The sequence below is a fragment of the Purpureocillium lilacinum genome (genome assembly GCF_023168085.1).
Source record: "Purpureocillium lilacinum CBS 284.36 DNA, scaffold_6, whole genome shotgun sequence".
In the NCBI taxonomy this organism is placed as follows: Eukaryota; Fungi; Ascomycota; class Sordariomycetes; order Hypocreales; family Ophiocordycipitaceae; genus Purpureocillium; species Purpureocillium lilacinum.
In genome coordinates this window covers 242,568-259,880 of record NW_027072116.1, presented here as the reverse complement: position 1 = coordinate 259,880, position 17,313 = coordinate 242,568, and the positions used below count along the sequence as shown (strand labels likewise).

Genomic DNA, 17,313 nt, shown 5'->3' with positions numbered 1-17,313 from the left:
TCAAGCAGAACCAACCGCGCGGTGATCATCGCCGGCCCACGATCCGGTCGGCGCCTTCCCGCTTCGTATTGACGTGCGCACGCCATACTTAGCCGCATGCATCCCCTGAATATGCGGTTAACCGTGTAAATGGCATGAACTACTTCTGCAGGAATGCCGAACAGCGTTTTCTTACTTCCTTTAATGTTGGGACCAGGTGCGGGATTCCGGACTGTAGGTGGGCTACGACAATGGAGCCTCAAACCTGTGAGCCGGCAAGGTACCTGCTCTTTGTCGAGCTGGGCGCATCTGCGCTCTTCCTTGCCTTGCTCCCTCTGCGACTTTTCTCACTGCACAATGCTACGGCGAAAGGGTCACCCGTGTGGCAAGGCCGCATGAAGTTGGTAGGGCAGCGCCTCATTCTCTGCGGCGGCCGAGACTGGTCGTTTGGCTCTGTTGTGTTAGCTAACGAAACGCAATCAGTGTGTGGGAGTTGCATTGTCGAGCCTCTGTCTCGTCAAGTTGACCAGTGTTGCATCACGCGCTCAGGCCACAACATGGCAATTAGCGACCTCGACCAGTTCATTCCTTGGCGCCATGGGGTTGACCTGGCTTTCTGTGTCCGAGCACAAGCTGTCAATCAGACCATCTGACATGGCCACACTCTATCTTCTTGCTAGCTCTTGCTACAATTCTTTGGATGTGCTCTTTGCCGCCTCGACTGCGGTCAGCTGGAGCTTCAGTGGTATCACATGGCTGCCTGTCTCGGAGCTTGCAGCGAGATTGGCTCTGCTCGTGTTGGAAAGCCTCCAGAAAACTGGCTCCATGGGCCACGACGGTGTCAGTGGCATGGCCCCAGAGGAGACCGTGGGCCTGCTCAATGCTACCTTCTTCTGGTGGATAAACCGTATTATATTGAAAGGAAGCCATCGCATGCTGCGCTTGGATGATATCCCACCTTTAGATGCCGCGCTGAAGCCAGAGACGCTCAGGGCTGCTGTGCTACGCGCCTGGGATCGTCGAGGTACGCATGTCGTAACTGTATGTGGCTTTTGTGCGCTCAAGCGCTCACTAATATACAGACAAGCCGGAGAACAAAATGACCTTGCCAAAGGTCCTGGTGCGCTCACTCCTCAAACCGTTTCTCTCGGTCATTGCACCCAGGCTTTTCGCGACAGCCTTTCGGTGTAGTCAACCGCTGCTCATTTGCGAGACGATTCGTTTCATCTCGCAAACCCAGGTTGAGTCGGGCGCCAATTGCGCCAAATATTGGCTTGTCTTAGCCGCCGTCCTAGTTTACGTGGGATTGGCGGTACGTTTCCGAGCATCGAGAGGTACATGTGGTGAATCTAGGTACTGACCTTCTACTTGAGATCTCTTCTGCGATTCACAGGCACCGCCTCAACAGGCTAGAGGTAATGGTACGCGCCTCGCTTGCCGCTCTCATATACAACAAGGCTACCGAACTGGACTCAAAAGCCTCTAACGCCGGTCGTGCTGTCACCTTGATGAGCACTGATGTCGACGGTATCGTCGACGCCGGAGAAATGTTCCACGAAACGTGGATGCAGCTCGTCGAACTGACTGTGGGCGTCATCATTCTTGCAAGTCAAGTGAAATGGCTGTCACCTTTGCCATTTGCCATCATGTTCGGTAAGCATGGGTTCCAAACGCAATACAAATAGTGACATGCTGATGGGGCGACAAGCTTGCTCGAGGGTCAGCCGATATCTTGCCCAGAATATTCGTCCCAGACAAAAGGCATGGAACATGGCAACACAGGATCGCATGTCCGCCCTGAGCTCGGTGTTGAGTTCCATGAAGGGACTCAAAAGCCTAGGTCTGACTGACAGGATGATTGAACATGTTCGAAGTCTTCGAGAGCGTGAGATTCAGGCCTCCAAGCAGGTGAGGTGGATGAGAGTCGTCTACAACTCGAGCGGTCAGTAGACAGGCCCCCGTCCAAAAGGCTGGCGACGCACGACATAATCTGACCAACTCAAGCTAATGCACTCGGCATATTTGCCCCTGTTCTTACTATTGTGCTCTATGCAATCATCGCAGAAGCCCAAGGCGGCAGACTCGATGAGGAGACGGCGTTCACAACCATGGCGACATTGTCCATCGTCACGCATCCCGCAAACATGATTATGACGATCATTCCACAAGCCGTCGCTTCCATGGCCAGCTTTGAGAGAATCCAAGAGTACCTGCTTGAGGAACCCTTTGCCGATCAGCGACGAGTAATCAAGTCACCAGCAGTTGATGATCGAGCAACAGACGAGGAACAAGGTGTCGGGTTAACCAACGTCACTATACACAAGCCCGGCTCGGCTATCCCGATACTGGATGATGTATCGTTGGCCATGAAGAAGGGCACGCTTACGATTTGCTCGGGGCCCGTCGGAAGTGGTAAAACTGCGCTAGCAAGAGCTATCCTGGGCGAATTGAGGCCGGCTTCAGGGGAAATCACGCTTTGTTCTGAACGCATCGGCTACTGCGACCAGAACCCCTGGCTGCCGCCCGGAACCATCAAACAGATAATTTGTTCCTTCGCCGAGGACGTTGACGATCGAAGATACCAGGAGGTCGTCAGTGCATGCTGCTTAGCACAAGATCTTGCCAGCCTGCCGCAACGAGGCGAGACAAGTTTTGGCAATCAAGGCATCAACCTGTCCGGCGGACAGCGACAGCGCTTGGTAAGTCAAGAGCCTAAGTTCTTCCGACAGGTGGTTCGCTGACGGGATAAGGCTCTGGCACGACTGCTGTACTCTCGCCCTGAACTTGCTATCTTAGACGACCCATTTACTGCCCTGGATGGCACCACAGAAACTCATATCGTGGAGACCCTGCTTGCGACGAATGGATGGTTCAGGAAGCAAGGGACCACTGTGTTGCTAGTCACGAACTCAGGTCCGCCTTTACGCTACACCAAACTCAGAGAATCGACTAAGCTGCTGACTTTAATGCTGCCATTAGCCCAGCACTACCACCTTGCGGATCAGATAGCTCTCCTTGACGAAGGCCAGATCAAGTCTATTGGCTCCTGGCAAGACTTTCAAGGCCAGCTAACAGAAATTCGCAAATTCACGTTTGATGGTAACGATACGGAGAAGGCCCATGTTGTTCACGGCGAATCTCCTCAAGAACAAGCAAAGGCCCTCAGAAACCGCGATGCGCAGCAAGACTTGCATCGAAAGACGGGCGATTTTTCACTATACGGTATGTTCCAAAGGCTTATGTCTTGGATATAACGCTCATCTGGCCAAGGATATTACGTCAAATCTGCTGGTATTTGGAGTGCCTTGCTTGTAATTGGCTGCACTTCTACTTATTCATTCTTCATCACAGCCCCTACATACTGGCTCAAATGGTGGACGGGGAGTGAGCGGGGTCAGCTTCCATACTATGCAAGCAGCTATGTTCTCCTCGCCGTCGTGGCATGGGCCGCTACAAGCGGGACCATGTGGTGAGTTGTGGCCGCTTACTTGTGCCGGAGGCGGTGGCTCAACTCTAAACTAGGGCCATGTCCATGCAACTAGCGATACTTTCGGGACGAATCATGCATCAGTCACTACTCACGGCAGTACTTGGGTGCGTTTCCCTTACAACAGATCAGCCGTTCAAGTACTGATGTTGTTGAAGAGCTCCGTTGTCATACTTTTCCTCCACCGAGATTGGAGTTACGATTAACCGGTAAGAGCGAGCTCCTTCGTTAGTCATTCTGATGGCGGTAATGTGGCTAATTATGGCGCCATAGGTTCAGCCAGGACATCACTCTGGTAGACAGGCATCTGCCATACTCGTTTATGACTCTATGCAACCGTACGTCCAGCCCTAGGGATCTCGGTAATGCTACTCTAACAACAAAGACAGAGGTCTTCAAACTGGCGACGCAAATACTGGTTCTACTCAAGGTACAAGGTCTCTTGATTGCATGTGTTCCACTCTGCGCAGTCGTGGTATTCGCTGTACAGAGGTACTATCTTCGGACATCACGCCAGCTTCGGGTCATGGAACTTGAATCGCAGGCTGCACTCTTCTCGTCATTTCTGGAGACGGTGAGTTTTGTAGTACATCTCTCTGGCCTTCCAAATGCTGATCACTACTTTGAGGTCTCCGGATTGGTATCTATTCGGGCCTTCGGATGGCAGTCGTTGTTCCAAGCCAGGAACTCGCAGAGCTTGGACGAATCACTTCGGCCTCTCTATCTTTTGTTCTGCTTGCAAAGATGGCTCAGGCTTGTCCTAGATCTGATCATGAGCACCATTGCCGTTAGCATTATTGGTCTTGCTGCTCGACGATCCGGTGCGATGTCTAGCGCGGATGCAGGCGTCGCCCTCAATTTGATCCTTGTTGCGAACAGTACACTCATCTCACTGGTACACTCGTGGGCCGGGCTAGAGATGTCTCTTGGCGCGGTGGCACGTATTCGAGAGACCGACCTTCATGCTCCTCGAGAGGACATGCCCGGCGAGGACATGGTGCCAGATGCGGCATGGCCAAGGAAGGGCGATATTTCTCTGAATAATGTCACAGCCTACCACGGGTATGATGAGGAGACATCAATAACATTCTTGCTCACTGCTGACAGTCCCTCCATAGCTCGGACCACGCCGTTGTGCGAGGCGTGAACCTTCACATTCATAGCGGCCAGAAGGTCGTGATATGCGGTCGAACAGGAAGGTAAGATCTGCCTCAATTTACAGTTCCAGGCCGATCTTGTGACTGACCGATTTCGTTTTGCCAAAGTGGCAAGAGCACACTTTTGATGGCATTGCTGCGCCTGACGGGGTACACCGGCTCCATTGCTGTCGACGGCCTCGACATTTCGCTCATACCGCGGTCTGTCCTTCGTCAGCGATGCTTCATCACAATTCCTCAGGACCCTTTCATGATTCCGGAAGCGTCGCTGGCGTTCAATCTTGACCCGTCTTCCTTGGCCAACGAAGAAGTCTTGCGCAGGGCTCTGGTCAAAGTGTGTTTGTGGCAGCACTTGTCAGCAGACAGCGGTGACAGCGAAATCGATCCTCTGGACAATAAGCTGTCCGCGCTTCCGGCTCTGTCAGTCGGTCAATTGCAGCTCCTGGCAATGGCCCGCGCAATCGTCCAGAAGGAAGGCCCTCGCGCGGGTGGCTTTTTCGTCGACATCGAGGGCATGCATGGAGCCAAGCCGATTGTCCTCCTCGACGAAGCGACGTCTTCGTTGGATCCTGCCACGGAGGCGGCCATCTACGACCTGATCGAAAGCGAGTTTGTGGAGGCTGGGCACACTGTCATTATTGTTGCACACCGGATGAGTGCACTTTCGGGCAGAGTGAGACCCGGCAAGGACGTCGTTGTATTTCTTGACAGCGGACATGTTGCTCAGGTTGGAAGCTACGACGACTTGGCGGAATATATTACCGCGATGGAAGAGGTATCGAGGAGATAGGGCGGCTCCTCTGCCACGCGACATGGGTTCTGCTCGGTGCTGTGGTCGCGCTCGAGAGACGAGACCTCTGTAGGTCTTGAGAGGCAGTGCTGAACCTCAGTTTGGCATGCCCTTCAATCGGACGTCGGAATTCTGCGTGTAGCGATTGGTGGAGAAGGCTTTTCCGTAGCGTCGAGTGAAGGTCCAAGCCTCCGAGGGTCAGTTGTAGGCCACGCCGGGTCAAAGGACCCGCTACTTCTCGGAAGTCGTAAGAAAGACTTATAATAGCCGACCGGCCCTTCTTTCTTTCCCTTCCAGAGTCATCAACGACTGTCTTCCTCGTGATAGTCTGCTGAGGTTTCTCCCCAGACAGCCGCCAGTCCTCCCATTGGGTGGCTCGCATCGTCGGCGGCGGCGAAGCTGAGGGTGAGACCGGCGACTTTCACCCTCACGATGATTCCATGGCGGAGTGGGGTCGCAAGACATGATTCCATTCCGGTGCCGGGGTCCGGGCTTTGACACCCTTGTCAGGTCGCCGAATGTCACAGCCCCCGCATGGTGGGTGCCATGGCCTCACCTGGGCCCGGCTCACGTCTGCTGTAATGAAATAATAATTCCCCATGAATGTATAAGAATCGATGTTAAAATTCTATCTTGAGCTTTACTAGCTGAAAGGTGCGTCTAGAAGTTTTTCAAAGGTGTATTAGGCTCTTAAAACGCATTGCTATTTCTAATGCAATGACCGGAGCGCGACATGTTTTTCCTCCCGTCACATTTCCACTATATATTTTCACAGGCCTGCCGGTTTCGTCAGTTCCTTTATGCACTTCTCGAACTTCCATGCCTGTTCCTTTGAAGGCGTCTGTTTTAAATATGATGACGGCAAGTATTTCTTCTGGCACTCCCGATATATTTCTCGGCACAGTATTGTCATTCGGTTATCTTTCCAACATTGGTCCGGTAGATTGTGCCTTTGGTGTGTCCTTAGTCTTCCTCGACTTTTGGCGTCAAGGTCTTTGTCGTCGGAGATGCCGCCCTTAGAGTTGTCAACTTCGCTTGACAATTTGGAGTTATACATGGCAACAGCGATTTTTGCTGGCGCGGTGATGGCCTGTCCGGTTTTCGTCATCGCAGAGCTGGTCTGTCCCATTATCACGGGAGTGGCGAGGGCCAGCCCTTGGATGAGAGCGACAATAACAATCGTGGCCTTCATGGTGTGTTTTTGATAGTTGCGTTTAGTGCAGGCCGGATGAGACTGATGAATGGGAATATGCAGGATGCACGAGACTGTAAAAGAATCCATAAGCCGGTTTCGACTGTCTGTTATATAGTAGGGTGCTAAAGCATCGTCGCAAGATACTAGAGTCACACCCATAAAGACCCATCCAGTCGAGATAACATTCGTTCATGCCTGCTTGACTCATTCTGGACCGAGGACATAATTCAAACGCTGGGCATAAGCGCGGACAACGCCGAGCAATGGGACTTGATCAGGGTACGGATCGACACACTGTCCAGGAATAGGAACACATAGGCCTAAATCTACGATGTAGGCGGCAGGATTCGGGGAGCCCGTCCTTGCGGGGCCAGACACGGTGATGCGCCCACCACATTACGGTGGGCACAGGGTTATCACGGTGGGCGCAGGTTCCAGGCTCGCATGACTACCTGTGCCGCTCTGCTTTGCTACGAGAAATAAGGCTCATCGATCGCATGCATGCAGTATGTGTGCATACTACACACCGCGGTCATGAGACAGCACGGCTCTCGAGACAGGGCGCCTGAGCGCAAGACGCGTCTCTGCTGGCATCCCTACACACCGCCGCCTGTGCCTCTGTTTGCGAAATTGCCGTCAATGGGATCTCGATGGTGAGTGGGAGTGGCAAGCTCGGACGGCTCGTCACCCGCACCACGGATTGGCCGCACCAGACATGGCTCCAGTGACCAGTACAGGCTCTCAACGCACAGGGAAGCTTGGTCGCTGGTAGCGCTGCAAGGTGACGTCCATGCCGGTTAGCTTTCCTTGAAGGGTCCTGTAAGCGGCCCGCCCCGGTGGAGTGCTGATGCATGAGCATGCATTTACCCAGGCATATCAGCCCTTCTTGCAAGACATCAGGTCGGCCACTAGGGTCGTTGAAAAATAGGAATCATCAGTAAAATAAGGGCCGTTTGTAATAACAGATAAGTACCGGTGAACAGGATGCGAGTAATGTTCGTAATCGGTCAACGCTGTGGTGGCGGTCCAGCACACTTCGCAAGCATGTCAAAGCAAGAAGGCGGTGTCACTTGCAAAGTCACTACACTTGGTCGCAATTCGAGAGACTTGGAGTCAACGTAGGTGTCCGTGAACCGTAATCATCCGCCGAGATCGAACACAACGCTCATTCTACATTACACCCCGAATCTTCTATTTCACAAAAATGATCCTGACATTACAACAAACGCCAAATGGACGCCGAAAGGCGGCGTTTCCAATCGATATTACAATGCAGCCGCAAAGACTGCTGCCACTACTGCAAGGGCAAGGCCCCTTTGCTGGCTGAGATGCGAAGCCGCCGCGGTGACAACAGGGGGCGATACAGAGGCCGATGCGCCGGGAACACTGCCAGTCACTCCTGGGACATTGGAGCCTGACCCCTCTGGCGTAAGTGTGACGGTTCCCATCTCCGTTGTAGCGCCGTTGATGACAACGCTGGAGCCAGAAATTGGCAAGGAAATCGTCGAGTCTCCCAGCGTCACCGCCGGACCGCCAGGAAGGAGAGTTGTCGAACCAACAACGAATTGAGACTGCGAGTTTGCGGTGAGAGTGGTTGAGCCCACTGGGATGACGTGAACGGGGGTGAGAGGTGCGCTCCCATCACCGCCGGCGGGCGAAGATGCGCCATGATTGCCGTTGTTGCCGTTGGGGTCACTCCCAGTCTGTCCGTTGTTGTTGCTGCCGCCGTCATTGCCGTTGCCATTGCCGCTCCCGTTATTGTTGTCTCCCGGGCTACCGTTGCCTCCAGTGTTGCCATTGCCGCCGCTATTGCCATCCCCACCGGTGTTGCCATTGCCACCAGTGTTGCCGTTGCCTCCATTATTGCCGTTGCCTCCGGTGTTACCGTTACCGCCAGTGTTACCATTGCCACTGTTACCATCTCCTCCTGTGTTGCCGTTGCCGCCACTCGGGCTAGGCTGAGGGTTCTGCGAGGAGCCTGCTGGGTCCTGGGTAGGAATACCCTGAGAAGAGCTTGGAGGATCTTGCGTCGGAACGTCCGGCGAAGAGCTTGGCGGGTCTGGTGTTGGCGGTGCCTGCGAAGAGCTTGGCGGGTCTGGACTTGACGGTGTGTCGGTTGAGCTTGGAGGAGGCTGAGTCGGAGGCTGAGTGGGAGGAGGCTGCGTGGTGGTCGGGACAGATGGAGGTGTAAGCGTTGGGGTAGTCTCGGACGGTGGGACCTGTGTTGTCGCTGGTGGCGGCGCGCTGGTGGACGTGGGCACCAGAACGCTCACTGGCGTGAGAGCCGAGGGCGGGTCGTAGAACCTGATGTTGAGTGAGCACCGAGTTGAAATGAATGCAAGGATATTATTTGCGCGACCACTTACCCTCCGATTCTGTCCGGGACACATGACACCCACGCCGGGTCCAGACTCCGAATCTTGGACGGCAAGATGATTGTAGGGTGACAAGCATCGGCTGCAATGGAACTGGTCAGTACATCACGCCAAGGACCAGACACTTTCTCTTGCAAGGGATCAAATGGAACACATACGAGTTGAGTCAAAAGCCGCGGACGGGGCGCCTGGGACGTAAGTATAACCCGAATTGGTCGAGCAATTTTGGGCCACATCGGCAAAGTTGAGAGGCGCCGAGCCAACGACCGTATACCAGGTGCTCGTGATGACACTGATAACGGGGGCGCCACCCGTACCAACATCTCTCGTGTAAGTGCTGGTGCCTGTTGGCGAAAACACCACGGTCGACAACTCAGTGGGATCAAATGCGACCGTAGTGTTGTAATAGGCTCGACCGACCTTTCCGCAGTAGTCGTACGCAGACAGTGCAGAAAAGCCAATGTAAACGCTGGGAGATGTACTGCGGTGAACACATCTCAGTCAGTTATTTCTCCCATGAAAAAATACCTCCATGTCGCCAATCTACGTACAAAGTATATCCATCTGATACAAGGGTTGAAGCATGAGGCGCTGTAACTGGAAACAGGTTAGTGATGACTGAAAGGGCAGTGATTTGTGTATACTTACTGCTTGCCCAGTGGACCAGATGAACTGTCGACGCTTGAACGGTGCACGAATAGCACTGAAAACTGTCAGTATCCTTGAGACGGGAGGAAAGCTATGGACCGCACGCATGGAGGTTCTGCCGAGCCGTACCACTGGTCGGCGTGTATTCCAGCACCGATACCATTCCCTGTGACTGTTATGGTGAAAGTACTCAGGGCAGCGGTTGTTCTGGTGGTCGGCGTTCCACTGATGGTTTCCGTGATTGTAGTCGCTCCGGTAGCATCGGTTCTCGTGATTGTATGTGTGCCCGTGTCGGAAACCCAGTCGTTCAGAGACTTCATGCACTGGCATTGCAAGTCGGGCGAGGTATACAGGCCCTGATACAGGCCACCCACGATTATTGGGATGCTCGTGCCATCGCAGTAATACTGCACATCGCCGGGAGCTACCGTTGTAGAAAGAGTCGGCGCGGCTGTGATGGTTGCGCTGCTGTCTTTCGTGGCACGGCGGTCAGCACCTGTACCAAGACTGAACCGAACCTGGAGGGATCCGCTCGGAAAGCTCACTTATTGCGGCAGAGTACGCGGTCTTGCCCAGCGCAAGGGCGACAAGCAACTTCGGGGCTCGGGCACCCATCGTGATGTCTCAGTACGTTCCACGACCTGCGGCGCTGGTGTTTTGGCAGAAAGCGCACCGACAGTGAGGTCAACGCGAGGAACCGAGGGCATTTCACACCAACTTCTGGGAGCCGACTTCGCTGTCTCGCTTTAATATCAAGGCCTCGTAGGGCTATGCGAACCGGACGTGGCTGAGATGCGACTTGGGTATTATCCGGGTTAGGCCCTGGGCCCACGCAACTAGTGGTGTACCGGGGCCCTATTCAGGGCCACATCGCGTGCTCCAGGGTCGGGTTCGAAGTCAGCAAGCAATGAGGCTTAGGGCCGTGAGGCCGGCCTGACATTGCAGCTTGTATCCGAACGGAGAGGCGTTCCTGATCTGGTTGGCACGGCCTGGACCATGATTGCGTCTGGCCCCCATGAACGGCGACTCCGTTGCGGACCAGTGGTCCATCGCAAGCTAGCTGATGTGGGCGAGCCCGGCAGTGTGCGCTGACCACATGCAAGATGGGGCATGTGGTGGCGTTATGACCGAAATGCTCCCTACATATGGTCAAGCGAGTGTAAGCTGCGCAGTGTGCCAGAAGCGAATATCTTGCATTCTGAGACTTCGTGCTGGTTCTCCCTTTAGGTGGTCGATAACCATCCATCAGCGTCGAGAACAAACAACACCGGGCGGCGTCAGAGTTGCCCTTCCCGTCCGTGCCCGTTGCTGACTCCCGCGCGGCAGGCCGCGGCAGCGGGACTTGCTGTCAGAGCAGCTTGTTACGGACGCCACCTGGGGAACGCTTGCGACGATTCTTTTGGCAAGGGTCTTGAATCTTGATTCCACGCGCGCGGGTCCGGTCGGGCGTGGTAAACCATCGCTAAACTTCCCCTTGAGTGGATCCCGAGCGCTTGGGGCTCTTTTGCGATAGCGTCAAATGAGCAGCAGGGGTCTTAAGACTTCTCAACGGTCCTCTAAAATCTCACCGGTTAATTCCATTCCGTGAATGGGGGGACTGCGAGCCCACGGTCTTTCATGTGTTCACCGCGGCCTCCAAATGCAGAGTCCATGGCGACGAGTCTCATAACGGGGCCCCAACATGAATGCATATGACAATGAGCTTTGAACCCTGGCGCGCGATGGAAGGGAAACATGACCCCGCCGTTGCCCGTCACCTCGGCGATAAGTGAGCAGTCCACCCTTTGGAACTGTGACAGCGCAAGGTCGCTCTTAGACACGATCGCTGTGGGAGCCCTCTGCTGATGCTGGCCTTGGACGCTCGAGTTTGAGCTTCACGGCAATGCAGAGGTAGTCTCGCGTCAGGCTGAACCGAACTCCAAATGCGCATCCCTTCGTTGCGCGCTCGGGCGTCGGACCCCGCGCCGGTTGCGGTGTCGGCGAGTCAATTCTTGTAAGTAGTTCTCGTCTTGAGCTCTCCTTCAGCGCATTCAGGTTGGCGGACCAGGAGACGGCTTACACAGAACGCAGTGAGGGCATTGACGGACCATGGTCGACGTTTGAGCTGCGCGTTGGCACTCCGGCGCAAAACATCCGCTTCCTGCCCGGTACCTCGTCGACGTTGACGACGGTTGTTCTGCCAGAGGGATGTCAAGGGCAGTCGAAAGACTGCGCCGAGAACCGAGGCGGAGTGTTCAACAAGACGGCGTCGACAACGTGGAGCGAGATCGGCCTGTTCAACCTTGGCTTCGAAAAGGGCTTGGGATACAACGACAATGGCGACTTTGGCCACGACACAGGTACGTGGCGCCTCCGCCATCTACAGACCCTCCACGAAGTATGCGCAACCTTCTGACAGGCTGCATCCAGTCGGGCTTGGATATCTTGGTAGCGGCGGCCCTGTGGTCAACAATTCCATTGTCGCAGGTGTCGCGGGATCCGAGTTTTACCTGTCTGTTCTCGGTCTGAAACCGGAGCCAACAAACTTCACGACACAAAATGACCCGCAACCAAGCTTCATGGAGCTGCTGAAGAAGCAGGGAAAGATACCCAGCCTGTCGTACAGCTACACGGCAGGAGCACCGTACCGGCTCAACAAAGCCCTCGGCAGTCTCGTCTTGGGCGGATACGACACCTCAAAGTTTGAAGACACCAACAAGACACACCACTTCTTCAGCGACCAGTCCCGCGACCTCACAGTCGGGATACAGTCCATCACAACTAATGCCACAGGCGATGAGTCCAGCCTCCTCCCCTCGGGCCTCATCAACTCTTACATCGACTCCTCGATTGCCGAGTTATACCTTCCACTCGACGCTTGCCAGGCGTTTGAGAAGGCCTTTGGTCTCGACTACAACGAGACGGCCGGCATGTACTTTGTCGACGACAAGCTACACAGCAAGCTGACAAAGGACAACCCATCCGTAACGCTCTCGATCACGACAGCCGTCGAGGGCGGAGACAGCTTCAACGTGACCCTCCCGTACGCGAGCTTCGATCTACAAGCCAAGCCGCCGCGCGTGAAGAACGAAACGCGGTACTTTCCTCTCAAGAGAGCCGACAACGATACACAGTACACTCTTGGACGCACCTTCCTTCAAGAGGCGTACCTGGTTGTCGACTACGAGCGCAGCAGCTTTGCTGTTCACCCTCGCGTGTGGAACGCCAGCGCTGTGTCGCACGTCGTCGCCATCTTGCCCCCGAGCGATGAGACCTCGGCGCCAACAGCGCCATCGGCCGACATGGGTAATAGTGGTCTGAGTTCGGGTGCAATAGCCGGCGCCTCGGTGGGCGCCATTGTGGCGTTTGTGCTCCTCATAATCCTTCCCTTGTGGTTCTTCTTGATCGTGCCACGGCGGCGTCGCGCAGCTGAGATGAAGAGCGCGAAATCTGAGCAGGCGGCTGCGAGCTCGACTGACGGCGCCGAGGGTGCCGCGGCCGCGGCAAGCTCAGGAGAAACTCCGGAAGATGAGAGGACCGCAGAGATCGAGGGTGACACACCGAAGCCCGAAGTCGAGGGCGATACACCGAGACCCGAGGTTGAAGGCGACACGCCGACGCCTGAAGTCGAAGGAAGCAAGCCGACACCCGAGGTCGAGGGCAGTACACCAACACCTGAGGTTGAAGGAAGCGAGCCAACACCAAAGGGAACAATGAGCGAGCTGGGCGCTGGGACAATGAGTGAGCTACCGACGCCTTACAGTCCGCAGCCCGCAGAGCTCTTTACCCCACCTCCAGAGCTCCTGGGTGTTGAGATACACGAGATGCCTGGCAGCGATGTTCCGGAGTTGCCTGGGAGCGAGGTGCCGCACACAGAGAGGAAGGAAGATGGAGTATAAGACCGGAGGTATGGAGCTCAGAAGCATCATAACATTTAATTTGGCCAATCTGAGGGAGATGAACGGCATGGCATTGGCGTTAGGGAGCATCGCCTTCAAGAGCTAGCAGACCATGGAATGGGTGAAAGGAAAGGGCATTCAGAGGGGAAATTGCACCAAACGACAGACATCTTGTTTAGCATCGCATAATATCCAAAGTAGAGGGCCTTCATTGCCACTACTATGTACGCTTCATGTATCCCAGTGAAGGGACGCGTCTAAAATATTTCACCTGTGTGGTCGACTGCTCATCCTGTTGTCAATAGATACCGATCTGACTGCATGTGTTGTCCATTTCAGGCAAACACGCTCTTGCTGCAAGCCCTGATGCCCAGGCTTGCAATCTTGCCTACCCAGACCCGATCGCTGTCATTCTCCAGACCATGGGGCCGGGGTCCGAAAACCCGCGACACAGCTCATGAAGTCTACACGATACGAAGAGTAAACTCATCTCGTAGCATACCCCACTCCAGCGAGGATCGGGCAATGCGGTGTGCCGGTGTCTACGCGGAATGACCTGCAAGACTTGTGACCCTGCGATGGCCTCGGATGGTCGCTCCCGATGTCATTGAACCAATATCACGCCTACTCGTCCGTCATCATTGGCAGACTCGGGTCGTCGGCACTCAATCGCCTCGCCTCCGAGACATCTCTACTGAAGCAATGATGCCCTTACGAATAAGCTCCCTGTGGGGAGGGCGGGACAGCTCGGTAATTCAACCCGATACACATATGCTAGTGCAACGCTGCATCCTGCACAGCAACCATCACAGTAGTACGAACGATGGCTGAGCTGACGACAATTCAACTTCGGGCATATGCTCGCATGAACACTGGGGCGCACTATTGTCGCCAAGACCGCGAGTTCTAGGTCAAGCCGCGCTCTGCCGTGGTGGACTCCGTAGTACACGGCTCGTATATGCGGGCGCTCCAGCATTGCGATTTCCCGATTGTTGCAGACCGGGTGTAGGCAACCGACAAAGCGCGCGATCAAGAAGTATATTAACTTCAGTGTCCGCCCAGTCTCCGGCTCTGTACCTCACCAGACATCCTTCAGACATCTTTCCTGACGCAAAGTTCACACAGTCAGCAAAACACCAACAGAACCCCTCTTCACAGTTGCCTGCTCCAGAGCACACAACCCAGCAATGCATTTCAACGCCATCGTCATCGCCCTCGCGGCTGCCCTCGCCCCCCTGGTCGTGGGTGAGACTTCGGGCTGTTACCAGATCGACAATTTCGGATCTCGAATCCACAACTGCCAGCAGTGCAAGGAAGGCCACTATTTTATTGCCGGGGGCGGCTTTTGCGATATTGGCTTCCAGTGCTGCAAAGGCCAGTGCTGCAACTGAGGGAGGAGCCAGAGCGAGACGGGAGCGTTCTGGGTGCGAACATGGAGCGCCGCGCTGCTGGGCATAACACGAATCAAAGGGTGACACACCTCCGTCAGAAGAAGCTCCATTTGGTCGGTCTATTAGGGCACTGTGGTCTAGGGAAACTGGAATCTCGAAATGTGTTGTTGCGTGGTGCCTAGTTCTAGTCATCAACCACACTTTGCGAAGGACACCTGATACATCGCCGAATTTGTCACTGTTTGTGCTTGTTTGAACTAGTTCGTTCTCCGCGTAAACAATTACTGCTGCGGGTTTGCTTGCACCATCATGTTGTGTACTCGCGTGACATGAATAGAGAGAAGGGTCGACGATTGCGCTTGCGAGAATGTCTGCGTGTGCCAGGTTTTCCCTCTCTGTGAGCCAAGTGCATGTCGGGATCTGTCTTGCTGCATCGTTGTTCGCCGACCTGCTCCAAGGCGACTGACTTGCAAAACCACTTTCAACCTGCCTCCTAATACCTAGCCTGCTACGGTACTTGCTCCCCTCGGGCCAGCCAGCAGCCACAGTCCAGAAAGTTTGCCAATAGAACGACCCTGGTCAGCTCACTCAGCATGGGTCAGCGTCTCCCAACCAACAAACAAGGTGTTGGCGCCGGCAGGCCTGTGCTTCAAGGTGAAGTTGCCAGACCACGGCATGCTGTACTTGTGGTGCATGGCATTCCAGCCCGGCTCCGTGACGTCCTCAAGGTGCAGCTTCAGCGTCCCGTCGCAGAGCCACGACGGCGCTGCAACGGCTCCGCCCTTGGGATCGTACTTGGACTGGAACTCGAGCGCGTACCGCAGCCGAGTGCCGACCTCCTCGTTGTACAGGTCCCGGCCCTGGATCTTGGACGTCTCAATGACGTGCGAGACAGACGCGATGCCGTAGCCCGTGTGGGTGAGGTCTCGGCAGATCTCCATGGCGATGCCGTCCTCGAGCCCCCGTGCGATTTGGCCATTCCACCACCAGTCCTGCTTCTCGTCCGTCATGCCTGCGGGCTTGACAGGTCGCGGGCCGTCGCTGTTGCGATGAGAATTACCGTGGTCAGCAGAGCCGACGACACCCCGTGAGTAGATAGCAGCACATACCTCTTGAGATAAAAATACTGCGCTGCGCTCCTGAGGAAGCGCGTCATGGTGGAGTCGTACGTTGCTTTGTCATTGAGGAAGACGGATATGCTAATAGCTGCCTCGTTGAACACTGCGCGGCTAGGTCAGAACACGACATCGTTCGGCTCCCGTGTCAATGTCACAGCAACATGGATACATACTCAGCTCCCAGTTGTTGGGATTCTGGGACCCTGGCTTGACCAGAGGGAGATAGACATTCCGCAACATGTTCTCAAAGGTGGTGATGTCGGCACTGCTCCATCCGGCGTTCGTATAGCGGATGATCTCGCCCGCGCGCGCCCAGTCTGCGGCTGCCCAGGCGCCCTGCAGAGGCGCATTAGAGTTGGTGTGCGACTTGACCGTCTTGGCCCAGGCGTTCATGAATTCGATGGCCCGGTCCGCCTTGGCCTGGTCCTTGGTGACGGCCCACATGAGGGCGTTGGCGTACGCGGCCATGGCGTCGGCCCTCTCGTCCTCGCATCCGACGTTAGGGGTCGAGTACGGGCCGCACTCGACCGTCGGGTACGGCGTCGGCTTGGTCCGCGTGGCGTACTTGTGAGTCTTGAGCGCGCTGTAGGCATCGGCCCACGGCTGCTCCGCGGCGGCCACCTTGGACGCCATGAGCTTGAGGCGATCTGAATCGACAAAAATGCCGGGGTGTTTGAAGACTGCGCGCTTGGCAGTATCGCCTTCAACAGTCCTTGTTGGGGCGTTCTCCCGCTGTGGTGCGCCGTGGACCACTGCCAGGTGCATCATGGCCGCAAGGGCCGGTAGGGTTGTGAGGAGCTTCATGATGGCCAACGAATTGCGCTGAGGGGACTTATTTAGGATGGGCTATGAGGCTACAGAATAGAGCGGCTCTTCACGGACGACGATTCCTGGGAGGAATAGCTAATTTATAGCAAAAGCACTCGTAGCATGACGCTACTACTAGTGACGCTATGAAGCTCATGATTGCGGGTTTACGCTCGCCATCTTGTCGAAACCCCCCCTCGTCCTGTGTACCAAGCTTTGACTTAGTCCGGTAGCAAACCTGTCGGCAGATGCACTCAACGTGGGCAGACTAAACCAGTCATGGCACTGCTCGGGCCATCGCGATTCGCCGAACCCCCCGCGCCGACGATCATTTTCCCTGGCCAATTTGTATCGTCCTGGGTGGAGAGCAACACGCGGCGGTCCGCCGCGCCCCCGGCAGTCAGGCCAGTCTCGGTGATCGGGCCGGGGAACGGGGGCGATGCGGGGCGCGCCCCGGAAGTTGGAGCCCTCCCCCTTGCGTCCCACGT

The 17,313-nt window shown here is 55.4% G+C and overlaps 4 protein-coding genes across 4 annotated transcripts; 2 read left to right on the top strand and 2 right to left on the bottom strand.

The window, feature by feature from the left end:
* Positions 1-1,397: 1,397 nt before the first annotated feature.
* PLICBS_008011 (uncharacterized protein) lies at positions 1,398-5,413 on the top strand (the record flags this gene model as incomplete). The annotated part of the gene is made up of 11 exons (XM_065601299.1): positions 1,398-1,632; positions 1,688-1,921; positions 1,984-2,678; positions 2,730-2,892; positions 2,959-3,201; positions 3,627-3,675; positions 3,740-3,804; positions 3,856-4,040; positions 4,095-4,528; positions 4,585-4,665; positions 4,732-5,413. 11 exons carry the CDS (start codon positions 1,398-1,400, stop codon positions 5,411-5,413), a joined length of 3,066 nt encoding a protein of 1,021 aa, XP_065457371.1.
* Positions 5,414-7,873: 2,460 nt separating this feature from the next.
* On the bottom strand, positions 7,874-10,246 carry PLICBS_008010 (uncharacterized protein; the record flags this gene model as incomplete). Its single annotated transcript, XM_065601298.1, has 7 exons — positions 7,874-8,912; positions 8,975-9,065; positions 9,142-9,327; positions 9,535-9,580; positions 9,632-9,686; positions 9,761-10,103; positions 10,177-10,246. The coding sequence occupies 7 exons, from the start codon at positions 10,244-10,246 to the stop codon at positions 7,874-7,876; spliced, it is 1,830 nt and encodes a 609-aa protein (XP_065457370.1).
* A 1,307-nt stretch (positions 10,247-11,553) lies between these two features.
* Positions 11,554-13,509, top strand: PLICBS_008009 (uncharacterized protein; the record flags this gene model as incomplete). The annotated part of the gene is made up of 3 exons (XM_018324516.1): positions 11,554-11,624; positions 11,702-11,970; positions 12,041-13,509. 3 exons carry the CDS (start codon positions 11,554-11,556, stop codon positions 13,507-13,509), a joined length of 1,809 nt encoding a protein of 602 aa, XP_018177695.1.
* Positions 13,510-15,484: 1,975 nt separating this feature from the next.
* On the bottom strand, positions 15,485-16,822 carry PLICBS_008008 (uncharacterized protein; the record flags this gene model as incomplete). The annotated part of the gene is made up of 3 exons (XM_018324517.1): positions 15,485-15,941; positions 16,010-16,121; positions 16,192-16,822. 3 exons carry the CDS (start codon positions 16,820-16,822, stop codon positions 15,485-15,487), a joined length of 1,200 nt encoding a protein of 399 aa, XP_018177696.1.
* Between the last annotated feature and the right edge of the window lie 491 nt (positions 16,823-17,313).